The sequence below is a fragment of the Mycteria americana genome, chromosome Z (assembly GCF_035582795.1).
Source record: "Mycteria americana isolate JAX WOST 10 ecotype Jacksonville Zoo and Gardens chromosome Z, USCA_MyAme_1.0, whole genome shotgun sequence".
Classification (NCBI taxonomy): Eukaryota; Metazoa; Chordata; class Aves; order Ciconiiformes; family Ciconiidae; genus Mycteria; species Mycteria americana.
In genome coordinates this window covers 2220571-2247090 of record NC_134396.1, presented here as the reverse complement: position 1 = coordinate 2247090, position 26520 = coordinate 2220571, and the positions used below count along the sequence as shown (strand labels likewise).

General features: G+C 43.5%; 1 protein-coding gene across 2 annotated transcripts in view; it reads right to left on the bottom strand.

Moving 5' to 3' along the window:
* UBE2R2 (ubiquitin conjugating enzyme E2 R2) overlaps nucleotides 1-23491 on the bottom strand; it is a 262560-nt gene extending 239069 nt beyond the window's left edge. For both annotated transcript variants that reach the window (XR_012778945.1, XM_075526582.1), the window contains exon 1: nucleotides 23228-23491. Coding sequence is in view for 1 of the 2 variants with exons in the window: in XM_075526582.1 (XP_075382697.1) it covers nucleotides 23228-23404 (177 nt within the window). In the remaining variant the exon portion in view is untranslated. The remainder of the gene's footprint in view (nucleotides 1-23227) is intronic.
* Nucleotides 23492-26520: the final 3029 nt, after the last annotated feature.

The following is a 26520-nucleotide window of genomic DNA, read 5'->3' as shown; positions in this document are numbered from 1 at the left end:
GCATCAGCTGGAATGTTTTCTACTTGTATTTAGTTTGTAACTTCAGTGTCCTAACAGTCCTGGTCTCCAACTGAACTATTAGGTCATTAGCTTCTAGAATAGTCTAAATAGCCTAGAACAGTCTAAAATCCACATTTATTTCAGGCACTATATGTGCCATTTTAGTCTGCCCCTTCATAGCCTTGAAGCATGTATCTGTGTGTACAGGAAAGAGGCAGAGAATAAAACAAACCAACTACCCACACTCCAGAAGTCAGCATTTAGACTCCTGGATTCTTCTCAGAGGATGCTTTCACAAAGCCATATTTAGTCCAATATTAGTTTTCAATGTGCTACACAGTTCAAGTGGTACTTAGCAAACTGTTATAATGCATAATAAAAAAGGCTGTGGGGGAAATTAAGATTTACAAGATTAACTGAGAAATTCAGTGAATTATGTTCCTGCTAACATGAAAGATCAGGAGCACCAAGTTGCACTGGGCATTCTCAATCAAAATGCCCTGCAGAGACCCCAGGTGAGCCTCCGCTGTCCATCCTTGGGGGACTGGCTGCCACTCTGCACATTAGCAGTACGTGATGAGATGCTGAAAGTAGTTGTTCACACAAATGCCTATAATCATTTACAAGGGATGACCAAACCATATTTAAAGCCTTTATTTGGTTGCACTGTTCCTCCCCACCAAAATACACAATGCAAGTTTAGCTGCCTTAAGTTTTTTATTAAAACATACCAGGCAATATCTGGGACAAAACATTGGACTTGAGCAGACATAAGCAATTGTAATTTAGTGCATAAATCAGTACTGGGAAGGACAACAAATTAAAGTATGACAGTTTGATTCAAATATCAACTGTTTGGAAGTGCCAAAACCAGCCTTGGAGATTCTTTCAAGCTGATTTTCCATGCAGTCAGCTTCACTATGCTGTAGCATGAAGAGGCTGTCAACAGCAAGGAGGCATTTTAAAGTAACAGAAAATGTTACACTGAACTCATTACAGCACTGAGGAAGCTCAAGGGGTACTGGATGGTGAACACAGATGGAAACTGGTTTTAAAAGGTGATTAAAGATGTGGCTGGGACTTCTCAGTTGAAGAGAGATTTTTCAATTCCAAGAAGGTATTGCAAAGAAAAAGCAGCATCCTTGTAAATTTTGTTACAGCTGTCCAGAAGAAATTATGAGAGAAAGTCTCCATACCACTATCTGATAAACTTCTACTGAACTAAGTTCAAAATATCTCTAGAAACCTGAACTTTTGTCTATATTTTTCCCATTAACGAAGATGCCCCCCATCCCCAGCTATCTTTGAAGAACATCATGTATCTTCTCAGTATCAAGCTTGCTCACTACTGACATGCCTTCTCTCCACCACTACAGACACCTGAAGTGGCAGCTATTACAATGCTCGCGTGTACAGTTCTTCTTGTGCACAAACAGCTGCAGTGTACCAGCTGCTAAGGGAAACAGCAAAGCACTGGAAGCTCAATACCAAAATGGTCTGAGAGCTTTTTTAGATTTATAGCCTTCAAAAAAAGCGAGGACTAGCAGGTACCATAAGAGCAGCTAACCAGTTGGACACCGAGCAGGACAGCTCAGGGTCCCAATCAAGCACCACAGTGAATGTGCTGTCACGCTAGAACAAGCAGCAATCAGAATTACTATGTCAAACAGATTATTAAGAACCAGATGAATAATGACAGTGTGGGCAGCATTAATTGTCACGAGCATCTGAACCCCCCCAAAACTAGAAGTGCATAAACTGTTGTTTCCTATGTGTACACTCAACTATGGGGCTGATAAATCCTCAGTATTATAGCTTAAGAAATACCTTAGCTTCCAAACACTGTAAGCCCTAAGCAAGAAGTAAAGAACAAAGCAGCAAAAGTCACAGCAGAGGTTCCTCCTCCCACCCCTCCTGGCACCATAGCTGGCACTGTAGTCTAACAGGAGCTGGTGGAAGGCCAGGGCTTACATAAAGCTGAGAAGGGGGATTCAGGCTGGAAAGTGGAATCTCTGAACAAGAATTACTGTCCTTAGGAGAAAAGCACACACTGGAGAAATATGTATGCTAAGATGTTTTGGGAACCATCTGTAACAATTAGTAGAAGTGTGATAAGAAGCACCCTCATATGAACTGTCCATACTAAAAGTCACACCCCTCGAGCTGGAGACCCTGGCCAAGCAGAGACCCCTCACCTTTGAGCGTGTGCAGAATATTAAAGTAGCACTGTAGCTTTAAGTTGAAATAAGAGAAATGTAGACCAATAGAAAACTGCTTTGTGTTATTACTTATGCATATGCATAACTGTATAAATACTGTACCTGAATGACCGAACTTTTGCTACCTTTGTGGAGCTACCATGTAGAACCCATCTCTGCGCAGACATGAAATAAAATACCTCTGCCCTGTGTGTACAGTGGCATCTCGCACGCCCGGTAAACAACCTCACACCTGTGGGATAACAGCACCACCATTTGTGCAACCAGGTATCAAACTAGCCAGAAAGTCCCTCATTTTTAACTTAAATGGTTTATTTTGGAAGAAGTGACCACTTAGACCTTGATTTCTGGAGTGAAGTGTCAACAGTGTAGGCAGGACACACTAAGAGACCAAGCAGCCACTTGGTTCTTTCAGCAAGTGTGGGATTGCACATGTAAGGAAAAATCCCAACCAGGAGCCTTTGCCTCCTACTGAAATCCTGCACAAACACCTGGTACCTTTCCTAGTAGAAAACTCATGACAGGACAATTTTGTATACTGTCAATTGTGCTTTTAAGTGCTAATAATCTATTGATAATCTGAAAACAGCATACTTGCATGCATACATATACTCTATCAGTACTTTTCTATTCTGGGAAGAAAAAACATAGCCAGGATTTTCCTTCTTTTTCCATCCTAATACCTCAGCAATATGTTGGCAGGTGTAGCACAGGGGTATGGCAGCAGGCATAAGTAATCTAAGCAAGTTAAATTAGTGTACCTACTTGCGCTTTTTTGTGGTAAAGATAGCCAAACCAGCAATTTCTGACCAGACTTAGTGATCACCTGATTTACAATGTGGATTTTAAAATTACGGCTTCAGCAGCACAGGTACCTCTACGGAGCATATCATTAACATCCCATGTTTAACTTCTGGGAGAGTGGAAGAAGCAAGCACTCACCAGAAGCCATCTCTTACACAGCCTAGTTAGAGCAGAAAAATCACCTGTCACCACCCTTCAGAGTATGCTGGGCTTTCAAGAGAGCTCTAATTTACTTATATTTGCATACCACAAGCTGTACAGTAACCATCATTTTTGCAGCTCATTAGTAGCCACAAACCCCTTATTGCATCCGTGGGCTGGGTTAACTTTGCAGGTCTGCAAGCACCTAGCAAGTCACAGCCTCATTGTACTGGACATTACACAAGCACTAACACATCTCACCCCTAAAATGTGCCAACAGCACTGACTGGCTCCTGCAAAAGGAGACAAGTTTCAAAATATGCTCCTTTACTCTCATTATGCAGATATTAGCCTCATTTGAGTACCAGATTGTTTGCTGCTCAAGTTACTCTGCAGTATTTTCAGTTAGCCTCTTCCCAACAGGCCATCATTCAAAGTAAGTATCAATGTATGAAAGCAGAAAAAGATTAATCAGATGCTGAAACTAACACTGGACCACTACCTACGAAGTCAGTTCCAGGTGCTTTTAAAAAAACCACACCAAAAAACCAACCAAAGCCCTCTGAGTCAATTTGGGCTTTGTAGGAAAAAGTACTTTCTCCTGCTGGCAAGACAGCTCTCATGCTAGAAGCAAATATATTGGCAGCTTTCCTGCAGATCCAGTATATTTTATGGCTTCAAAGTATTTCAAAACAAATATCTGGAAGACATCTACATAATTAACTATTGTTTAGTGTTTGCTCAGTGAAATCATATCATCTTTTCAAGACAGAAAGCCTGCAGAGACACAAAGGTTGAACACAGTGGCTGTTTACAGCCCATATTAACAGCAAGAGGGACAGCATTTCAAGCTCAACAGTTCCAATCTTCCTCAGAAGGAAAATCGAGGAGTCAGATGCTGGGGAAGTGACCTCAGGAGTATCCAAGCAATGACATACACAGCACAAGCTCCTTCGTGTTTGCTGCAATGCTGCCCAACCTTTCAGGGTACTATGTCTGTGGTCACTAGACTTTGTTTCACATAGGGCCATTTTACTGGCTGCAACCATCAGGATTAAAATGCTGTCATTCTCCTATCAGCAGGGAAAAAACCTAAGTTTTCTCAGCAAATCCAAAGCAGGGTAACCCATACTATGCACTAAGCCGTATGTGCTGCAGAGCTCACATTCATTGTGCAATTGCTTCTGCACTGGGCATTGCAGCCTATCGTAGGGGTTCTTTATGCTTCTGCTCTAGTCTCCAAAATAAACATACAAGGCAGCATATCTAATTATATCTAAGGTAGCACATAACTCATTTGCTTTTTTACTGTGAACAATTAGCTTTAAACACAGCTAGTGCAATATCAGATTAATGATCACGGAAGTCTGCATCACTAGTTCATTATCCTCACAGTTGAGTAGTTTAACACAAAAAGCCACAACAGCAAGATTTTTAATTTGCAAATTAAACACTGACTGATCTGACATTCTTGTACATGTTATCATAGGACATTAAAGTTGCTTCCAATGTGAAATGTCTTTAACATCACAGCTTCACCCAAGAGACAACTGACTACAGCAAACTAATGAGAAAATTTCACCAGAAAAACCTAAGAATATGCAAAAAAAAGTCAGCCAATGACAAAGTGTTTATAAGGATGGATTTTAAAGTCATCTTCTTGTTACACTGAAGGATTTTCTCCCATAAATACATGACTAGGCACTGAGCACAGAACAGGAACTGGTTATGGCTACCTTCTTACCCCATATATAACAGTGGTGTCCTCCAAAAAAATAAGAACAGACATTTAACCGGGTAAAAACTATCCTGCACTCTCCAGAGGAGATCAGTTAACAGCTGCTTACAAGTAGCTTATGCTTTGATTTTCTGGACACTGCTAGAACAGGAGTGACAGGATAAGCATTGCATGGGTGAGCATGACAAGCCTGGTGCTTGCAAAGTGCATCTCAGAAGCCAGTGCTGACTAGGGACCCACCCTGGGAAACTCCAGGTCTAAACCTGGGATTCTCCATATGTTCCTTCTCAGTAGTGCTTGGTGACCTGCTCAACAGAATTGACAAGGAAGGAAATGCACTGACATGTCCTGAACACTGGGAATTTAACACTGAACTCAAGGTTACATGCAGGTATGCGTATGAGGCTGACTCAGAGCCTGAAATCCTGTACATGACCACTTTTACCACACATTTGGTTCAGATGATTGTCCTATTTTCCTGAAAAAAAGCTAAATTGGGACACCTGATTCAGTCAGCTGGCACTGGGGCATTTGGCCCAAAGGCACTTTTAACTTGCATCCTCCACCTTCTGGGTGGATGCCCTACCCTAAAGGGCATTAAGCACAGCTCTCTTCAGCCTTCCCCTTGGCATCAGGCCACTGCCCAGACAGGAATGCAAAAGCCCAAGCCAGAAAACAAAAGGAGCCTGACTGCTCAGAGCTTGGAAAAAAGCTGTCAGGATTATAAATATTTCACACTGGAAAGTGAGCTGATAAACAGGAGCAATCCCTCCTTCCAGCTGAGCACCTTAGGCTACCAGAGGCATGTTCCCTCACTGCTGGCTGGGTTTCAGACCTACCCCACCCCGCAGCCAAGAGCCCAGGAGGCAAAAGTTTCAACAAGGGGAAGGAAGGATTCCTCAGTACAAACTCACAGCCTGATGAGTACATTACCCCAACAAAACCAGCAGGTACGGGCTTAGTGTCTTCAAGATGAAGAGGGAACTGAATCCACCTCCAAGCAATAACCCAAGACTGGCCAGTACTTTTGGCTGAGAGCCACATATTAAGTTTCTTGCACAAGCCAAATCCCTGAGAAAGGCACAGCTGTCCCTGGACAAGAGATAGCAGAACCCCTCCAACTCTCATCTCAAAGCTGGGCACTTAAAATAAGTGGGGTGGCCCTTAACATCAGTCTTCTGTACTCGAGTTGTTGACACTTCAGGCACCTCTGCGCAATTTTAGTTCTTTACCCTACTTACCACAGATTGCTCTAGAACTTGTGATTCTAGAGAGTTACAAGGCAAGACTGTGTGGGATAAAAATACTGCAACAAAAGCATAGCAGGGATTATTTAAGAGGCCTGTATTATCCCTTAACTTTAAGAACTTTGACCTTGAACAACCAAACTTGACTAGAACAAATGTATCTGAGAAAGGAAGAACCAAGGAATCAAAAATCACAAAGTGAAGGCCTCTCCAGTATCCTAGCAAAGCTAAACAACCTCCAGATCAGACATCCAAGATGTATGAACACCAACTACCATTCCTCTAACACAGCCATGTGTAAGAAGAGCACGGTTAAAATGAAAGTAGCAGAATGGCATCCAGCAATGCAACTCAAATTTGCATAAAAAGGGATGCAGATGCTCTGTTTTCTCTGTGAATGTGGAGCTTCCTACAAAATACATTGTACTTTGGGAAGGAGGCTATCAAGCACTCTTAAAAGCCTGCCACGTCAAGTGGGAACACAACTCAAGAGCTTTGAAGACAAGCTTCAGAAAAGATCCAAGATCAAGGCTGGCAAGCAGGCTGATGCGGGTATCCATCTGAATGAGTTCCCATTCACCATTCAGTAGTGGAAGTATTACCAACATAAAAGCATTAAGAGGTCAGCACAAGCAAAATTTTAAAGGTTTGAGCAAGAGTTAAACAATACACAAACCACCTGTATTTTGCTAATTATTGCTAAGCAACATTAAAGCCAACAGTTTAGCAGAATTCAAAAGGGATTAGGCATTATATGGGTAATAAGAACATCCACAATTACATTAGCTAGGATAAAAGAGTTTATAAAAGGATTAAAGGAATACCAAGCCTTGTGGCATGAGTCAGCCACTATATCATAGATAAATTGTTCTTTCTGATTGTTTTGCTTAGCATAGAGCAGTAGAAACTATGCCCATTGTTTGAGCAACTGTTAGCTAAATCACACCAAGGATCTGCCTACAAAAACCAAAATCAAACTAGATTTCACTTGCTCAGGTTCAAGCTTCTCTAGTGAGCTTGTTCAACTGTATATTACATTTATCTTGGAATAAAAGCAACTCAGACCAAGCTTTAGCTGATTTCTATTCACAAATGCTTGCAATACATTAAACTAGAATTGAGACATTTAAGTCACAGAAGGTGATGTGACTCACCCTCAAAGCCAGATCATCACAACAAAATACCCAGACCATCACAATGAAACACCTAAGTAAGCAATTCTCCGCTGATTTCAGTAACCAGCTACTACCTGAAGCTAGAGGAAAAAAAAAAAAGGTCTCTAACAGGCTTGCCTTGTCCTGTCCTACAACAGTTCAACCAGAGAATCAATATCCTTCTCCATTCAGAAGGCAGCTTGTCACCAGTGGTAGAATTACTCACTCATTTTAGAAGACTTTAACCACTTTGACCCTATACCTTGGACTCCAAGCTTTTGGCCCAGTGCAAGCCTGATAGAATAAGATGTGCAGAAACAGAATATTTTTAGCCGCCTGCCTTCCTTGCATCTACAAAAAGCAGCTTAATTTGCCATTAGCCCCATGAAATGGCAGAGGGATTCTGACAAAGGAGCTATAATTACCAAGTCATCTCCAGCTGAAGTGTCAGCTACCATATGCTTTCTTCAGAAAACCCAGACTACTCATGTGCCTAGTTTATAAAGCTCCCTATATCAAGCTTCATTTTGACAAGAGGGTGGTTTTGATTGTACCAGGCCTTTTTGGAACCTTTAGCTGTTAAAATAGTGAAAGTAGACAGTTAAAAAAGAATAGCAGATCCAAACAGCAGAGCAGCCCACTGTAAATACAGAATTGAGGGAGTTTACATCAGGTGATGCAGGTTTCATCCCATACTCCCGCACTTTAATTAATATTCTTTGCCCATGATAGGAAATATTTGGAAAATGTACCACTCTACTTCCAGAGGTGATCTGTGAACCTTAATCTGTTGATCAGTGTCGGATGAAGTTTCAGAAGGCTTAAGAAGTCTGAAGTCCTGTATCCGAGATTAGCACTTTCAGTGTAAGAACACCTTGGAAGGGTCAGAGGGAGATGTGAGACAGGTTAAAAGCTTGTAAGCCAGAAAGGGGGAAAAACCTAAACAGGTATTTTTGCCATTGCTCCTTCAGCAAAAGCTACTCATGAATAGAAAACCTACCATCGGTATCTGCATTACACCAGGGACTGCAATTTTTTACTTTAACATTTCAGTACTGCAGAAGCTGATGTCACTCACCAAGGAAAACTTCCCTCTAATTTGGCAAGGATTCAGAAGTCCAATCAACTATTAATTGTAACACTAGCTTACATCACTAGCAGAGAAAGTTAGAAAAGATCCTGCCTGTGCTAAAAAATGTGGCTAAGCAGAAATAGCCAGTCAAATGATTGAAGCTTTGAATGAGACAGCCAGTGCACCAAACTGGATCTGTCTCACAGAAACATCAGATCTGCCTAGCATCCTGACCACTAAAAGCTACCTGGCTCTACTGGTAAACATGCAGGTAAAAAGAAAAAAAATATACAGCAACTGTTCCTATATCTGTAGGGTAGGATTTTTCCTAGGAAAAAAAGGAAAAAATGTGATAGGAAATTGATCCTACCACCAGTTTTCACCACTTACTGCCCTTTGGAGCAAGAAGTAGCTTATGAGTTTCCACTTACATCTGAACGAAGCTTTTGACCATGACTTTTCGTAAGTTGCTACACAAAGAGAAGCTCAGAAACCAGCTGAGAGGTAGAAAGTGTACACTTTGTTTTCTGTAACTTCTCTGAGCACCCGGTGTTCTGCTTAAGATTCAGTGCCTGTAGAAATACCTGTCATAGTTGGCAGTTACAAATATGCTTGTGGCAGCAGGAAACAATTGGCTCAAACTCTGCTCATTTTATTCAGTCAGGCTTTCTCTAGCTTTCTCTAGGGCTTGTTTTTTGTGCCAACGTGAAAGAGAATTAAGTGCTCCATAAGGAAAGGAAAAGATTAAAACTTCCTAGTTTTATCTACAGAACCACAAAACAGCATGTGCAATCATGATTAGCAAAACACACATGGTAAGATGTCTCAATTTCTCACCACGATAAACACTACAAGGGCCTAAAACAATCCCTGACACAGTTGCAGCTTCTGCAGTTTAGCTCTGACATAGAATACAATTCTTGTATTTATACCTGCTTGCATGCAGGGTCTACTTTGCACTGGGGTTTGCAGCAATATTTGGACGATTCCATCAAATACTGGGGCTGCGAAGTGAAGCGCTCCAGTAGTACCTGAATTCACACCACATTCATCTGCCGCTATTTTGGGAATTAATATACCCTGGGAGGTTAGCATTTCTCCCCAAGAATCTTGCTTCGTGCAGCAAGAGGGCAGCCAGACACACTGTCATTACAAGAGAAGAACCATCAGGGTTGCATCACTCAAGAACCCCAGCACTGAAAACAGCAACTTCCTATTGCAGTCAAATCAATTCCCTGTATAAACCTCAAGCTGCTTATTGCTCCTGGTTCTTCTGTCAACCCATCACCATTTCTCAATCTTAACATTTGCTAGCTACTTTCCTAGAGATATTTAAGTGACTGCAGTTGCCAAGACAACCGCTTCATCAACACCAGCACCTCAGCTCATCTATCTTGGGCTTCCCTTCAGTTCACCATGACTTCTAGGAAATCAGCTGCCAGAAATAGTCGTTTTGAAATCTGGCTTTTTTTTTTTTTTAACTTTTAGTAGCCTTTGAGATCTTCTGTCCTAAGAATCTCAAGTTCCTTTCATAGGAACAGATTTGTTTTAATTATACCCTCAGAAGTGAGGCTTCCCATAAAGCTGGAAGAAGTCAGCTTAAATTCCAAGGCACTGAGGTGATGAAGGGGAAGATGTGATCAGAGGTATACATCCAAACCAGGTTTATGCACACCTATGCTGTCACTTTCAACAATTCATGGAAGTCTCCTTCTATTTTATTTTCTGTTACCAAGAGAAGCAGAGAGTGACTCAGTATTTCTTATAATACTTAAACTCAGCTAGGCCTTGAAATCCATGCCCATATAGGTGTCTTTTTTTAAAAAAGATACCACAGAACTTCCACAAAGAAATTAGTAAACAGGTAATCCCCATAGCTATATGCATGTTTTAACTAAGTGAGGCTTAAGCTGTCCGACTCTCCTGCCAGGGCAGCCACGAAACCTGGTGGCTGATTCAGCTGAGCTCTGCAAGCAGCTAAGTCCTCAAAAGATATAATACAGTTTCTAGGAGTTTCATAATAGTAAAAGTAGGGAAATAAGACCCTGCATGGCACTCCCCTTCCCCCAGTCCATCTGTTAGACCCAACAAAGAAGGCATCACAACTTCAATCACAACAAGAGCTTTGATCAGAATTTACATCTTATAAAATATCAGATAAGCCAACAGAAACAGTTAAGCCAGGTTTGGTTAAGTCCTACCACCAACAAAGCTCCCAGTGTCTTTGTACTGTCAGCATATGAAACCATATGAGAGCAGCTTCCCAAGCTTATGTCTTCATGGCCCTCGCTGCTGTGACTTACACACAGATTTACAGCTGCGACTGTACTAGCTTTGCATCCATTAGCACGGATACTGGTAGCAGTCTAACCATGGCAACGTGGGATTAAGAATGGGCTGCAAAACCAACTCGTAAGCTGGGTCAATTCACAACTGGTGTTAAATATCATGCTGTTGCTACCAGACCACTACTGTGCTTGAGACAGGTTGAATGTGCCATTACTGCAATGCAGACATACTTAAACACTATAAAGTGATCTCAATGGTTCAGTACTGCGAACCTTGGTGGTTTGCCATGGTTGACACACTGTCACTGGAGAAAGTCCCAAATATTCCTTTCACCGTAACTATTAATACAAGGTTAACAAAACTAGAGCCAGAGAAGACTTTACGTTCTGCCTGAAACTCAAACTCTACATGGCAATTGCATTAAGCTGTGACCAAACATTATTCAGCAAATAAGCATTATACAACAGCATTTATCAATGAATTTATAATTAAAGCAAAGAAGCCTCTGGCAGTTAGAAACAACAGATTTCCTTAAAAAAGGAAAGGTACCTGCAGGTCAGTTGTGCTGTACTTTTCTATTTAAAGTGCTTGCTAAGTGTAGAATTTGGCTTTCTGCCCATGTGTTTTAAGCTCAGTGTTGTGGCATAGCCTGGGTAATTGCACTTCAGGTGACAAGCACAACAGAACCCGGAGCCATGTCAGTAACATACTTTAAACCTCATCTTAACTTACTAGAACCAAATCTTGCCCTGCAAATGCGCCGGCTCCACAAAGGGCCACACCAGACTGTTTCTCTGGCTGTGCTATGGAGCTGCAAGCCATTTCACACTTCCACACTTGACATCAAATCCCGCATGCCAGTTTTGCTATGCTGAGAGGCTTTATTTTGAACCTAATCTTCAAAGCACAGGAGAGAAGACCTGGGGTGGCTGTAGTAGAAGAGCACAGGAGCTGGAGCAATTAAGACAGTACAAGAAAGAAATCCCAGAGGTGGGAGGTAAAAAAGCTGGGTAGCTCTGAAATCAGTGCAGATCCCTCTGACATTTCACACAGTGAGGCAGTCAAGGCATAGCTTTGCCTCCTCCAACAAGGAGGTTTACCCAGATTCTCCCCGATACAGCCTTTCCGAGAAACATTTGTGAAGCCTGCATAGCATACGTCTCCCCCAGCAAGCCTACATACCCAGGCCTTGACTTGGTGTCCTTCTCTTCAACACCAGGAATGTCCCTCTCCTCCCCCAGGTTAAGTTACACAACCCCAGCTTTATTTTTTGCTCTTAGAGAACTGCTGCAGCTGCCTCACGGACAAAGTCTGTGCAGAGGAGTGTGGCTTGTCAGTACATCAGGATCTGTGCTGGGGCACTTCAGGAAGCTGCTCAGGTTTTTATTTTTAAAAACCAGGAATAAGCAGAAGAACTTATTCCAAAAATCTTTTTGCTTTTGTGCTTAAGCAGCCTGAAAGCTATTCACTTGACAATTTCTTCAGCTATTCCAAATTTAAATACCATACTTGTAAACATACAAGTTGAATTTGTTTTGGAAGAAAGCTTTCCCATGTGCTATTTATAAAAAGCAAAATGCTTTCTACCTACAGATTTAGTCAACTATGCTATTATAAGATATACCCATTTTATATAAAAATGTTAATTTATCCAGGATCATGAATACGAACACATTACAGATAAGACTTTTAGTCCCTATCCTCTTCACTAAATTATACTGCCTCTCACTGTTGTCAAAGAACATTTTGGCCTACCTTACATTCAAAGCTGTACAAAGCCCCCATACTTCTACATGACTCTTCCAATCCTAGCCCTGTGTCCTTCAGATGAGCACCTCTTAAAGTCACCAACAGATCTAGAACAATGCATCGCATCAGCTCTCTCATCCTGTTTGTGTAGCATCTGCAGACTATTCTCGACAAGTGCCATGCTTCACCCACACAAAGGACCTAACAGATGATGAATTCTGGATTGTGCATTCCTTTCACCCAGTCTAACATCAGATCGTAGCAATTCACATTCAGAGTAAATGTGACACAGCAATATTTAATAGCTTTACCAAACAAAGCTCAACTAAACACGTACCGAAGAAAGCTTGTTGGCTGCTATCTAGCAGAAGACCATATTTGGTTCACCATATGAGCATCTAGCAACAGACACAAACCTTTCTTGGAAGAAGCTGATCTCCCATAACCCTCTTATTTCAAGTTGACATCATCTAGTTAATGTGCAAATTAAGATCCAAATTCAACATGCCAACCAAGTGTTAATAGTAGACTTTAGGCACAGACTAAATTTTGTCATCCTCAGTTTTTCTGCATTACAGTTGCACAAGTTATGTATCACATAAAAGTAGTCTAACAAAACTGAAGTCCCTTCTGAGAACAAGGAATCTCTTTCCCAGTGCTGTCATTATGTTCATCTACCATAAAACATCTCCTTCATAGTAATTTTTTTTCACTAGAAAGAGATTTAGAATAGAGTTTAGATGACAACAATGCAAAAACCACTATTTATACAGAGCTTGTTCCAGGAAACATACTGTATCTATTTGTCTTTCTAGAGTAGAAAGTCACTACTCTATACTTAACAAGAGAAGGGAAGAAAAAGCCCAAAACTTGTACCCCCAGCTATGAACAAATGCACGCTGAACAAAACAGCTAGGAGATCCCAAATAAACTGGTACATACAAGAGTTAAGATACAAAACTTCCAACACCTCAAGAGTTTCTTTCTATCCACTAACCTCCATCCAGAGCTTTGCTAGATTTGCTGAAGTATAACTCACAGGCTCTCCCTAGCATCACCAGCAAGCTTACTTTTGTTTTAATAGCAGAAACTAGCCATCTTAGAAGTGTTAGTTAGGAGCAAGCAGGTCAAAAATACTTCACTGTTCTCTTGGAAATAGGTGAAAGTCATCCACATGCTCAGCAAAGATGATAGCTGCAGAGAGGAAGATGAAACAGAACAAGGCTGAGACACCAGGAGCTCTAATCAGGTCATATATGGTAACCTTATATCAGCCCTCAGTCATGCCCCAAAGTACAGTCCGTTCAGTATGGGAAAAAAAGAGATGAAGGAAGAGTGAGACACCCAAGATGGGTTTGGATTCCCAGAGACTCCAAGACAGATGAAGAGGCCTGGTAGCATCACGATGACAGGTCTTTTGTGGGTAAGCATACTAGAGCCTTCCTCCATGCCTCTGCTACTGCACAGAGCTGACCCCTCAGTGGCATTACCTACCTGGACTGCAGGCAAGATCTCAAGTATGGTGCACATGCTGAAGATTGCTGAAGATACTCCAATGTGACATTTCATTGCACTTCCATGAGGCCTGGGAACAGGCAATGCCACGCTTTGGGATTGTTACTCACAAGCCTTACCCCAACCTGACATGATCCACCACTTAACAACAAGCCTACAACTCCCAGGAGGCAGCTCCCTGGCTGAGGTAGGCAGCACATACCTACAGCAGCCAGCCTAGCTGTGGTCTCCATGGACATTACCATTAACAGCAGGGCTTTTCACAGCTTTTGTTGATTGCCAGTATGCTACTTAATTGTCCCTTGCAGGCAAAATATGGTCCCTGGTTGAAAAGCCCAAACATAAGCATATCACTCCCACCAGAGATACGAACCTAAGTGAACAACTAAATACTTAGTAGGTATGGGATAAGTCTGAAAATTGGATGAAAACTAACAGTTATTTGTTCAAGTCGACCATTAAGCAGGCTGCTTCAAACCAGTGAAATCAGAGTACTAGAAGCCAGGCGTATTCCATAACATCCAGAAGAAAGTGGCCAAGACCAGCAGCCTTCTTACCCCATTAGTAGCAGCCAATACAACTATATCTTTCCAGCTGGAGAATAGCCATGGATGATACAGGTTCAAGACCATAAACTTGGCTACTATTGCCATTTAAAATAGATCTCCAGAGTGATATGCCACAATGACCTGCCAAGGCTGGTCTTTAGCTGCTGATGAGTCTGCCCATAAACCTCCAAGGGACAAAAACTTCAGTATTAACAAATTTTCAAAAATAATTCAGCCATTCCAAAAATGTAAAAGCCCAAATGTTCACAGCCTCAGTGAAGTCTACCCCACCTACCCAGCTTCCTTCAGTAGTGCTGCTATTGCTGTATTTCAGGCCAAAGGCAGCCAAGCATCTTCCACACAAATGAAAGACTGCTACCAGCAGGAAAAAAAAATCAGTTCAATTTCACAGAAATCATATTAGTCAAATTTTGAAGCACATAAGCTTTCAGGTTTCTGGCAGACACTGAGAAATGGAAATCATTCCATATGTTGGTCTCAAAACTTTAATTTCTATATGCTCCAATGGAGATCACACAGCAATATAAAATGCCTACCTAGTTTCATTAGAAGTTCTTTCAAAAAAAGAAGTGACAACAGGTCCTCTATAGACAATTGTTTAAACATGACTGTGGTTGTCTGAAGAAACAGCCACTTGACACTTACAGAATTATACAAGAGAAGAAACATTACCATCATCCACTGAATTTGAACACTAAGTTTTTAACAAGAGTTGAGCCTCAATGCCTTTTTTGCTTAACATTGAGTAACATGGCCGCAACAAAAAAAAAAATCAGGTTAGGCAGAGATCCCACTGAACTGGCAATATCACTAAGAACAGACAAGGCCTTTTCTTTCCACCTTAACAGAAAAGTGCCACGCACCTTCATCTGAAACATTTGGGTATGGGTATCTTGTTACCACGTAAATGACAAATTAGAAGGGATTTAGATAATAGCTACAAGACACTTAAAAGGTACAGAAGAGACATTAGCCTCTCAAGTTATACTGCTTAATGCACCACTGAAAGGTATTCAGCTACTAAGTGTGGGTATGGTTACTATTCTGCAAGAGAAGTAATCAGGAACACTGAGATGAAATTCAGTTTTCTTCAATACATTGTAAGAAGCCCATTCCTTTAATAAAGGTGAGTGCTTTTAGACACAGTTATTCTAGCTTACACACTAGCGTAGTTTACATCCATGAATTAGAGGCTTATACGAGCAGACTTTATGCAAGAACAAATGCATCTTCACAGAATGTACTATAAGTCAAAGCTACTCCATTGCATGGCTTTTGTTTTGATAAGGCCAAAGAGGGTGCTGCAAGAGAGTATTATTTCAGCCTTTGCCAAGGTCTAATAGCAAAAGGTTTCTAGCTGCAGAGATGTATAAGGATTAATTTAAAAACAAGAATTTTTGCACAATGGACAAGTGTCTGCCACACAAGAAATGGCACAACTGGCTAAACACTGGTCCTTACACTGTTCCAATACTCTGGCAAAGGGTTTTGCATCTTAACGCCTTCAAATATTTTGCTACAATGAACATTAAAACATATGTTTTAAATACTTTAACTAGGATACATACCTTAACTTGGGGAAGAGTCACATAGCTATTGCAAACATGTCTCTACTGCTATCAACTTAAGTTTCACCAAGCAAAAGCCCTTTACCTGAATTTCTAAATTACTCATATAATTTTAAGACAACAAAACAGACCAATGGGAACACATTGTGTCATGCTTTTAGTACTAAAACTTTAAGGAGCAAGACAGAGCCTGCCTGCCAGGCAGCCTTCTCTTTGTTAATCACAAATACTATGATACCTGAAAGTGTCACCCACTTAAGACAGCCCTTTTACATTCCCCTTGTTCTCCAGGTGACAGCCTCAATTAAAAAAAAACAAACATCCAAGAAGTCTTACGGTCATATTTCTTCAAGTCAAGTAAGATTCCAAAATACCCTACATGTACCCCAATTCAGAAGCTTTATCATTTTTCTCCTATTGGTAGCCCACTTTGGGCAAATATTTATGCATTTTAAATATTTCAGAAAATGTGGAGACAGGCAATCAATCAGTTTGGCTCACCTTGGCTACCAGTGCTTCAGGGGTGGGTACACAATGCCAAAGTTATTACTATTAAACTAGCCTGGTGAGATGAGACATTCTCAGGAAGTCACTACCACAAAAGCTTAGGAGGATTAACTGCAATTCCTCTAACTCATAATGCTGGATAAAACACTAAGGTTTTAACAATGAAGTAGCACTCTGGAAATAGCAAGCTAATTTTGTGCACGTGCGCATGTGTATTCACATGTCTGATTACACACAGCCCAAACTATAAGAGGACCTGCTATACTATGAGTCATGTAACCTCTAGTCCATCCACGCTGCAGTCCATTTGTAACTCTGCTACATTTCTAACTTGAACTCAGTTACACTTAAGTTCAACATAAAATCTCCACTGTTTAGCCCATACTATTCATTACTATGAACACCTGATGATGGCCATAAACTACACAGCCAAACTGCATGTCACACATCAGAGTTAAGGTTCTGTAAGCATTTTTTCTGGCATTTCCTACCCTCTTAGATGCAAAATAACCACCATGCATTAGACCTAAAGTGCTATTAAAGAGAAGATACCCAGTGTGAGTATATCATTGTGTAAAGGCAGTGTAAGCATGACTTCAGAAACAGCAAGGTAAAACCGTGTTCGAACTTCTCAGAAGTTACAGATGTGATCCCACACTCAGACACTGGCATAATATCACTGCAATACTGGAGATCTTAAGGATTTACACAAAAAAATTTAAAAAGAACACCCTTCTAACACTATAGAGTAAAAAACTTCCACTAATTCCTATAATATGAACCAGATCTAAAGCTATCTACATGGTTTTATTTACTATCTCTCGAACACATGGGCAAGAAATTTCAAGAAGCACAGTTCTTTGCATTGTTATCCAAGAAAAAATTCATGTTGTATTTTACCTTATCCAAGGATCATTCTGTGCAAACTCATGGAAATAGAGCCAAACACTGGAAAAACTATGCAAACCAACAGTGCTCAATCTTTCCAAACGGAAAGCTTTCCATTTTCATTCTAATGGCAGAGGTGGGCTGTGCTACAGCTCTCCTCTTGCCATACAACAGGACCTAACTGCACATGATGTTGTATTTTCAGGCAGTGTCAGAACTGTAAATCACTATCTGTGCTTCTTAACGTACACAATAACCCTACCTGGATCAGAGGAGCCCTAAGGGAAAGGTCTGGGAGCTGGATACCATCATTACCTTGCCCCTTTCCTCCTGAGGATGGACTGCTGTCCAGAACAGGCTACTGGCTGGGCAAGTTGTCTGGGGGGGTTCTGTGGGGCCCACAGAGGTAGCCAGCCAAAAAACTATATGCAACAGCAGGGTGAGGGTCAATCAGGTATTCCTCAGGCCCAAGAGCTAGAGTTCATAACTGTGCTTATGATCAGTGAACCAGCATCAAAAGAAGTTTCTTGCCTCCCTGTGTGCAGACAGCTCAGCAGCTCTTTCGCTTTGGAAATAGCCTGCTCTGAACAGGAGCTCTTCAGACCTGGAGCAAGCAACTCCAGGCTCTATACATCTGCAGTTCCATATCCCTTTGCTGCAAACCTCTGCTTATTAGCATCAATGATACCTAAAGGCAACAAAAACAGAAGATAAGTACACAGAGAGAAGCTGTGTAGCACCTTGCAACGCAGAGGCCTGCAGAAGGCAGCTTTTGTGCTGAGAGTACCACACATTTTTTCCTTGGCACCAAGGAATATTTTTGTGGAGTTAAATGTTCTACCAGTTACATAATTCTAAGTGCTTAAGAAACTTCTATTTGCTTAATTTTAAGCTTTCTGGGAAGTAGCCTACAATACCAAACTTTTCAACATGGCGCTCATTCTTACCATCAGTTATCCGTAAGTTCCGTAACAATTTCCTGCTCTGAAAAACAATTATTCCCACATATTGCAAATTGCTTTGAAATCAAAACAAATCACTTGGAAGAAGCTGACATCCAACAATACAGAACTCTAAACAGCACACGATTAATGAGTTACAAAAAGCAAGGAAAACAATGCCTTGACAAGTATTTAGCCCCCAAATTACTTGCAAAAACTAATCATAATGCTTGGATTTTTTTCCCCCCTCCAACTTATGTGTCAAGACTTGCTCCTTCAAGTAACAAAAATACCTTATGAAATAAATTGCCTTAAGAACTTATCCAATAGCAACTCTAACAATGCAGTTAATTTTTCTTGCTTCCTTTCATGTTAGGTGTATTCATTTTCATCTACCCAGCCTAAATCACCTCTGAAGGAGCTTTTAATATTGACTCTTGCTCTACATTAAACATGCTCCTTGACACAGCATACTTGGTCAAACCATGCTTCTGGGAAGCACTATGTGTTTAATAATGAAGTTTCTGTTTGTATAATTTCTCACTTGCACCTTCCCTGAAAGGTTGGCTCCCAGCACAAGAATACTATTCAACTATAAAAATGAGAATAATTTCCTTTTTTAAAAACAATCAAAAGCTGTGACGCTAAGGTGCAATTGCACGAAACACGCAGAGCTTTGAGTAAGCCATCAGGAAACGTTTTCTAATAGTTCTGCAAGTATCCCGAAAACATCACTTAATCAAACCATTGGAGAGAAGTTTATCAACCTCCAGGCTCTGAAGGCCCAAGTATCAAAGTAAGACACTGGATTTCAAGGCAGACAGAGACTAATCAACAGTCAACTGAGATGGTGAAAGTTTCACCATGCACAACCCTCAGCCATTGAAATCTGTCCCAACTAGCACCCATCGTCAGCAGATTACAGCTTAATAACCTTTGTTGTGGTGGTCCCCATTTAAGTATCAGCTGCCAAAATTAAAGGTGAAGAAGTTCTCCCGCCATGTAGCAAAGAACCCTCTCAGCTGAACAGAAGATGCCTATGGCATAAAGGTGGCATCGATGAACTGCTCACACGTAGTTCTGCAGACTACAGCACAATCTGGTTCTCTACTGCTCAGGCACTGCCTGCAAAACCAGAAAAACACATTCCCATCATTTCCAGAGCAATTCAGGACTACCACATAGCCCACTGGAGTCTGATCTAAAAACCTGTCTTATCACGCCATGTCCTTCCCAGCTGACCTAAGAAAGAAGCAACTGGCACTATTTATAACCTGGACATGAAGCATTTCATTCTGAGAAAAATCTTCCCTTTGTCACTCAGAAATCAGCTGTGAGCAAATCAACATCTTAGACACACAAGGTCTACCCACCTTTCACCCTTAAACTCTGAATGAGCCAGGGACCAAAAATCAAGTTCACCTACTGCAGTCAAATACTGTAGGCCAACACAACTGATTCTGTCAGAAACTTCAGTCAAACTGGCAATTTCTTGCTGACAGCAGCTGAGGGACAGACATTTGCTCTTACCACTGGAGGACTTAGCATCACTGACCCTGAGCTACTTTTGCCTTGCCAGCAAGGAATGAGCTATTCCATGCAATGGTTACCTCTCAAGTCTTTACCTCTCAACTCCTTCCTCTTCAACCTTGGTGGTAATCGGGAACTGAAGCAAAGGGTTGCCCAAAACATTATTCCCGGTCATACTGCATAGTGATGTAAAGTCACTAAATAAGGCAAAGGTTGATATAACCTCTACTGTAGATGTGCACCTTCAGCTGATTGTATAGCAGGGGCTTGTGGTTCAGGACTGCTCCTATCCCTTGCTGATACAAGCTGCTCTTCACAAAGTGGTTGCTTCTGAAGGCTGCTGCCCTTCCCACCTAGCTGGGAGGTCCTAAACTATGAAGTACTGCAGCAGATCTGAGCATACTATATTAGTTGATAAAATATGCTTAGATGTTGTGCTTTAATTTTTAAAAAGTCTCTGATTTTATTACAGCCAGCATTAAGGTATTGATAATCTACCATTTAAACAAACATTCAGGGCAACATGTTTTCTGCTTCAATTTATCAAATGCTAGAGTTACAGGATTAGCAACTGAAACCAGAACCTGTTGAAATGTTGAACCAGCTTTTAACAGCAGTAGCTCCTGTCAAGGAGGTGCAAAGAGAGCACTTTCCTCATTTCAGTTTATTCAGCTAGTTCAACAGCCCAGAGAGAAAGGTCATATTTCTCCAAGAATAAACAAAGTGCCAAAAGCTGATGTTACCAGCTCCAAGAGCTCCACGAGCACAAATCAAGCGTTTGTATTCCCAATCAACCATCACTAACACTTTCTTTATTAAGGTCACATTAAACACAGGTTTTCCTCAAAATATTTATACTTGAGCTTAACTAGAAGCCTTTGTACTTTCCCACCAGTTCCTACTCGCAAACCACACCTCAAGGGGAAGAAAATTCCCAAACTCTCATCACCACAAAGTTTAAAAAAGTTACATCCTGTAATTAGTTATTTCTAAACCTGCTTACCTAATCTTAGGAAACTAAAAATACAAAACAAGATGAAGCTAGATATTTCATCAAGCCAAGAAACCTGAAAAATAAATCTGATTCTGATCTGAACTAGTGCTCACCTTGCATATACTATGAATATAACACAGAAGGCACCCCACCAAATAAAGTTTAGAGTATTAATCTTATCTCTAAACAATTCAGTAAGCCAAGGCTAACACATCTAAAGGTTTGCCTGAAGGCCTAATACAAAGAAAACCAAGAACATCCCTTCTCAGGACAAGAGGACTCCTTCTCCCTAGGGACAGAATGAGGATCTAAGACCACTTTTTCCAGTGGCTGAGAATTTAGGATGCATAACCAAAAACCAAACGCTATCAAAATAAAAAAACACCATGCACAGGTCCTCATGGAGGAAAGATGAGACAGAAATGACACATAGCAGACTTCAGCCATGCAGCTTGGGAATCCCTCTGTTGTAGAGGGAACCCTAGTCTGTAGAGGGTTCAAGAACCCTAGATGTTGTAGAGGGAACCCATCACGAAACCCTAGTCTCCCACTCTCAAAATAAGTATCACAGGACCATTCAGAAGAATTTAGAAGAAAGGCACAACAGTTCAAGGACATCAAATACCAAAAAAGATATCACATTCATAATACTGAGGTAAGGCAGCTGGCAACCTTGCCTAAATCTACACTTGTTAATGCACATCTCCGGATTATTTCACAGGCTGCTTCAGCTTCTTTCCAGGAACAATTACAAACATACAGTCCAGAGAGCTCCCCAACCAAGCAAAAATACTTTGGCCCATTGTGATTTCTTTGAAAAAATGGATGAGTAATGTAAGTGGAGGAAGAGGTCACCAAACCATTCCAATGTAAAAATGACCCAGTTACCAACCCAAGACTAGAGTGACTTCCTGAATAAGTAATAATGGAGGTGAGTCTAAGAATATACCTATCACACCTACATGAGTAAGCTGGCCAACTCATTACAAAAGGCAAGCCTTGTGCCAAAGCCTTCCCTTCCTTCAAAACAATGAGGCCAAACTGAACGTGACTCAAATCTGCTATTCCTCAAGCTACAGGTTATTTTGGTTTTGTGGAACAAAGCTCTTAAACCTTGACCCAGAGTGGCCAAGAGGCACCAACGATGCATGTTAGCCAAGCAAGGAGATCATCCAAAAATTTTTTCAGTTTGACAGAAGCCAGAGGGCATGAAACGGGAGACACAGGAGCCACTACTAAAACGGTAACTCCTGGGAGAAGCAAGCTGAAGGGGACACCATTTTGCCAGAGACCAAGTGGACATAAAGTGCAAAGGGGTATGCCCAATGCAACGTATCTTCTGCAGGCACCAAGGTTTTTTAATTGCTCCTTGTAAGAAAAGTGTGCAATCCCTCCTCCTCCTCCAGTTGTTTTGAGAATTTAAGTCTGCTCCCTTCAGTTCCTTTCTGAGACAGCAGTGCCAGATTTCTTGCTTACAGTATTTATAAGAGAGGAAATAACAACCACAAAAGTTTTTTTGGATTAACAGGAAGGTTGAGAGAGGAATTGAAAGCATTTATCTACCTTCACCAATTAAGTGTTGCTGTAGCTCTTTGAAGGCTACCCTCTAAAAGTTTGGGGAGGAAGAAAAAGGAAACAAGGGGGAAAAAAAAAAAATCATGAAAAACAGTCCTGAAGCCCATGAAGTTCTGAGGAAAACACAGCCTTTATCTTGCGTTAGTCATCCTACACGGGATGCTCCTGCACGACGAGTGAGGCGGTCGAGGGATGGTTGGGAAGCCCCTCACTTTGAAATAAATATACACAGACCCGAGCCAAGTGGACAGCTTGGGGTGGAAGGGAAGAATCCGCAACCTGCCATGAGGTACCTGCCTTTCTTTGGAGCTAAAACAGGAAAATAACAGAGTAGAGACGGCTGTGGCGCGGCCCCCTCGCCCCAGAGCGCATCCCGAGGGCGAGGGGAGGAGGGGTCCCGCAGGCCCCAGCCAGCCCGCCCTGAGACCATCCCCGTCCCCCCCGCCGCCGGGCAGCGGGAGGGGAAGGGCAGCTGGCGGGGCACCACCTACGGGCGCCGAGCCTCCTGCCCTCCCTGCTCCCGCAGGCCCCGACCCCCTCCCGCGGGGGACGGAGGGGCTGACAGCGGCCGCGGGCCCGCCGCCCCACCGGGGCCCCTCCGAGCCCGACAAAGAGGCCCGGCAGGCGGGGGGTGGGGGGGAAGCGTGCAGGCCCCAGCGGCAGCTCTGTGGGACCACCGCGGCGGCGGGAGGCCCGGTCCCTCGGCGGGGCGGGGAGAAGGCCCTACCTTGAAGTACCCGCCCTCGTAGAGGGTGTTGGGGGGCCCGAAGATCGCCACCTCCCAGTTGTAGAGGTCGGACTCGTCGACCAGGGTGATGCGGAAGCCCTCCACCGGCTCCTCCTGCAGCGACTTCAGCTCCAGCATCAGCGCCTTCTGCGAGCTGCTCATCTGCTGCTGGGCCATGGCGCGGCGCGGCCCCCGCCGCCGCCCCGCGCTGCCGCTGCCTCCGCCGCTGCCTCTCCCGCTGCCGCCGCCGCGCTGCCCCGCGGGCCCCCGCCCCTCCGCGCGCTGACGGCCGCCGCCGCCGCCGCCGCCACTTCCTTTTGTGACGGCGCCCGCTCGCCGCTGACCTCAGCGCGCCGCGCCACGCCCCGCCGCACGGCAAGCCCCGCCCCTACCGGCGCGCTTAAAGCGGCAGCGGTCCCCGCCCCGCCGCTAGCGAGGTGCGTGGGCGAGCGGCCGTCGTGTGGCGTCGGACCCCGCGGGACAGGCCCGTATCTGCCCTCCGGCGAGGCCCGGCCCCGTGGCGTCTGGCGGGGGGGCCGCGGGGCGGAGGAGACGCCATGTGCTGGGCTGCGAGTGGGAGTGGGGCGGAGGGGGCCGTGCTGCGCGGCGGTCACGGGTGGGTACGGCGGAGCACGGCGGCCCACGCTGCGGCGCTGGCAGACACCCACGGCCAAAAAAGAGCTGGTTTTGTAGAAAGGATGGTTTTTGAGGAGAGACCTTGCATGACCCAGAGTCCCCTGAAAATCCTGCAGCAGCCCCCAAGCAGCAGCAGGCGAGGAACAGGCCGTTACCCCCCCCCCCCCGCCACGCGTGTTATTTTCACGTGGCTCCGTGCATGTCCGTGGTGCTACAGGCAGCAAATGAGTGTTAGTCCTTCCTCCCATTCCCCAACCTGGTTAAGGGAGAAGAATGTTTGATGTACCTTGAACAAAAATGTCCAAGGTACATCAGCCTGTAGACGTGAGCAAGCGCCTATTCCTTAGCAAGTCTTTAATGAAAAACATAAACGTTATTCGTTATAAAAATAAATAAAAATAACGAAGCAATTATCCAGGAGGAGGATAAACAGCATAGCACAACCCCAGATGCTGCAAATTTGGGTTTCACGTCTGGAAACATGAATGCACGCACCTGCCCGTCAGACAGCACACAGGGCCAGCCAGCTACTTCAGCAATACCCAGCATGGATGTACTTGCAAGCCGGACATCTTATCTCAGCCAGGAGAGGAGAAATAATAAGGGTGTAACAGCCCTGACAGAGAAAAGCTGATGCGTATTCCTTGAATTAAAGGATTAATGTGGTTCTAACAGGAATAACTTAAATAACTAATAGGCTGTGATGAGTTCTAAATTAATTGTACTGTCTCCCCCAAAATGTCAGAGTTATTTGAAGGAAATCTCTGCTGTCTGTGGACTTGCAGTCAAATAAAAATTGGGGATGAATAAAAGTGAAAATTGTGCGATGCCTTAAGGTAAATCTGTGGCGTTGGATTACATGGAGTCCAGGGATGAAATGGTAAAAGACCCTGAGATGCTGCTGTATAGAGAGGGATTGAGGAGTGTTTACTTTAGAGATTAATTAAATGAACAAAGCGATCAAAGACAGCAAGAACAAGGGGAGAGTCAACAGGGACTGTCCAGAAAGTAGGAACCGATAGCAGGGAATACTTCTTTCATCAGACTGTGGGACTCACTGCTGTGGGATGTTACTGCATCCAACAACACAGCGATGTTCAGAGAGGTAGGACATTTATTTAAACAACAAGAGTACCACAGTTACCATGTAGAAAGGAATGGGATTCATTGGACACCTCGTGTTTGAGACATCTTAACCCATTTCTTCTTGTCATTTCTTTCATCCTTCTGCACGTGGCAGGGCTTAGTCCACCTTGCAGAGGCTCCTGCTCCTGGGACAGACAGATTGGATGGTGTGTCCGATCATCCCTACATCCTTATGTAGCTTTGACCTTCTCCCTTGCCTCCATCACCACGCACTGCTTTCCCATCCTGAGGACAGCCCTGTGGGCATGGGTGACCATTAGACCGATCTCCTACCTTTTCCAGAGTGTGCTGGTTCCAGAGTGGGCTGGGATAGAGTTAATTTTCTTCACAGTAGCTAGTATGGGGCTATGTTTTAGATCTGTGCTGGAAACAGTGTTGGCAACACAGGGATGTGTTAGTTACTGCTGAGCAGTGCTTACACAAGGTCAAGTCCTTTTCTGCTCCTCACCCCACCCCACCAGTGAGTAGGCTGGGGGTGCACAAGGAGTTGGGAGGGGACACGGCTGGGACAGCTGACCCCAGCTGACCAAAGGGCTGTTCCATACTATATGGCGTCATGCTCAGCATAGAAAGCTGGGGGAAGAAGAAGGAAGGGGGGGGACGTTCCCAGTGATGGCGTTTGTCTTCCCAAGTAACCACTATGCGTGATGGAGCCCTGCTTTCCTGGAGATGGCTGAACACCTGCCTGCCGATGGGAAGGAGTGAATTAATTCCTTGTTTTGCTTTGCTTTGCTTCCCTTTTGCTTTACCTATTAAACTGTCTTATCTCAACCCACGAGTTTTCTCACTTTTACTCTTCCAATTCTCTCCCCCATCCCACCGGGGGGGAGTGAGCAAGCGGCTGTGTGGGGCTTAGCTGCCGGCTGGGGTTAAACCACAACAGAGCCATGGACTTTCCCAAAGGCACGGGAAGCAGCTCCCTGCACTGGTCCCACCAATTGTGTGGCTGGGGCAGCCTGCACTGCAGGTGGACCTTGAAGTCTCTGCCTGGCACTTGGCAGCCACCACTTCTTCTCCAGACCCTCACCCAGGGAGGAGAGCAGGAGGCAGATGGTTTTCCCCAAGCACTGGCTGTTACCAGGACAAATTTGCTGTTGGCTTGGTGGCGAGCATGGCATCCTTCCCTGTGACTGCTCTGCTTGCCCTCCTCCTGCCTCTTGGGCTCTCCCCAGGGAGGCTCCCATCACCCCCTCCAAAGATGCTCCAGAACTAGTACTGGTACGCAGTCCAGGGCTTGTGACTGCCTCCAGGCTGTACTTGATTGGACTCGATGATCTTAAAGGTCTTTCCAATCTAAATGATTCTATGTTTCTAAGTACTCCAGCTTGACATGTCAGGGGCACAGGCCCTTGCAAAATCCCACCTCACCCTGGAAACTGTCCCTGCGGAGACTGGCATGGGTTTTCTCGTGAGCTGGGATGAGCTCTCATTCAGTGCCATGGGGGTAATCTGAAGGAACATACCTTGTCCATCCCCGGTTTGTCTGGCTATGCTGCGACAAAGCGCGCGTT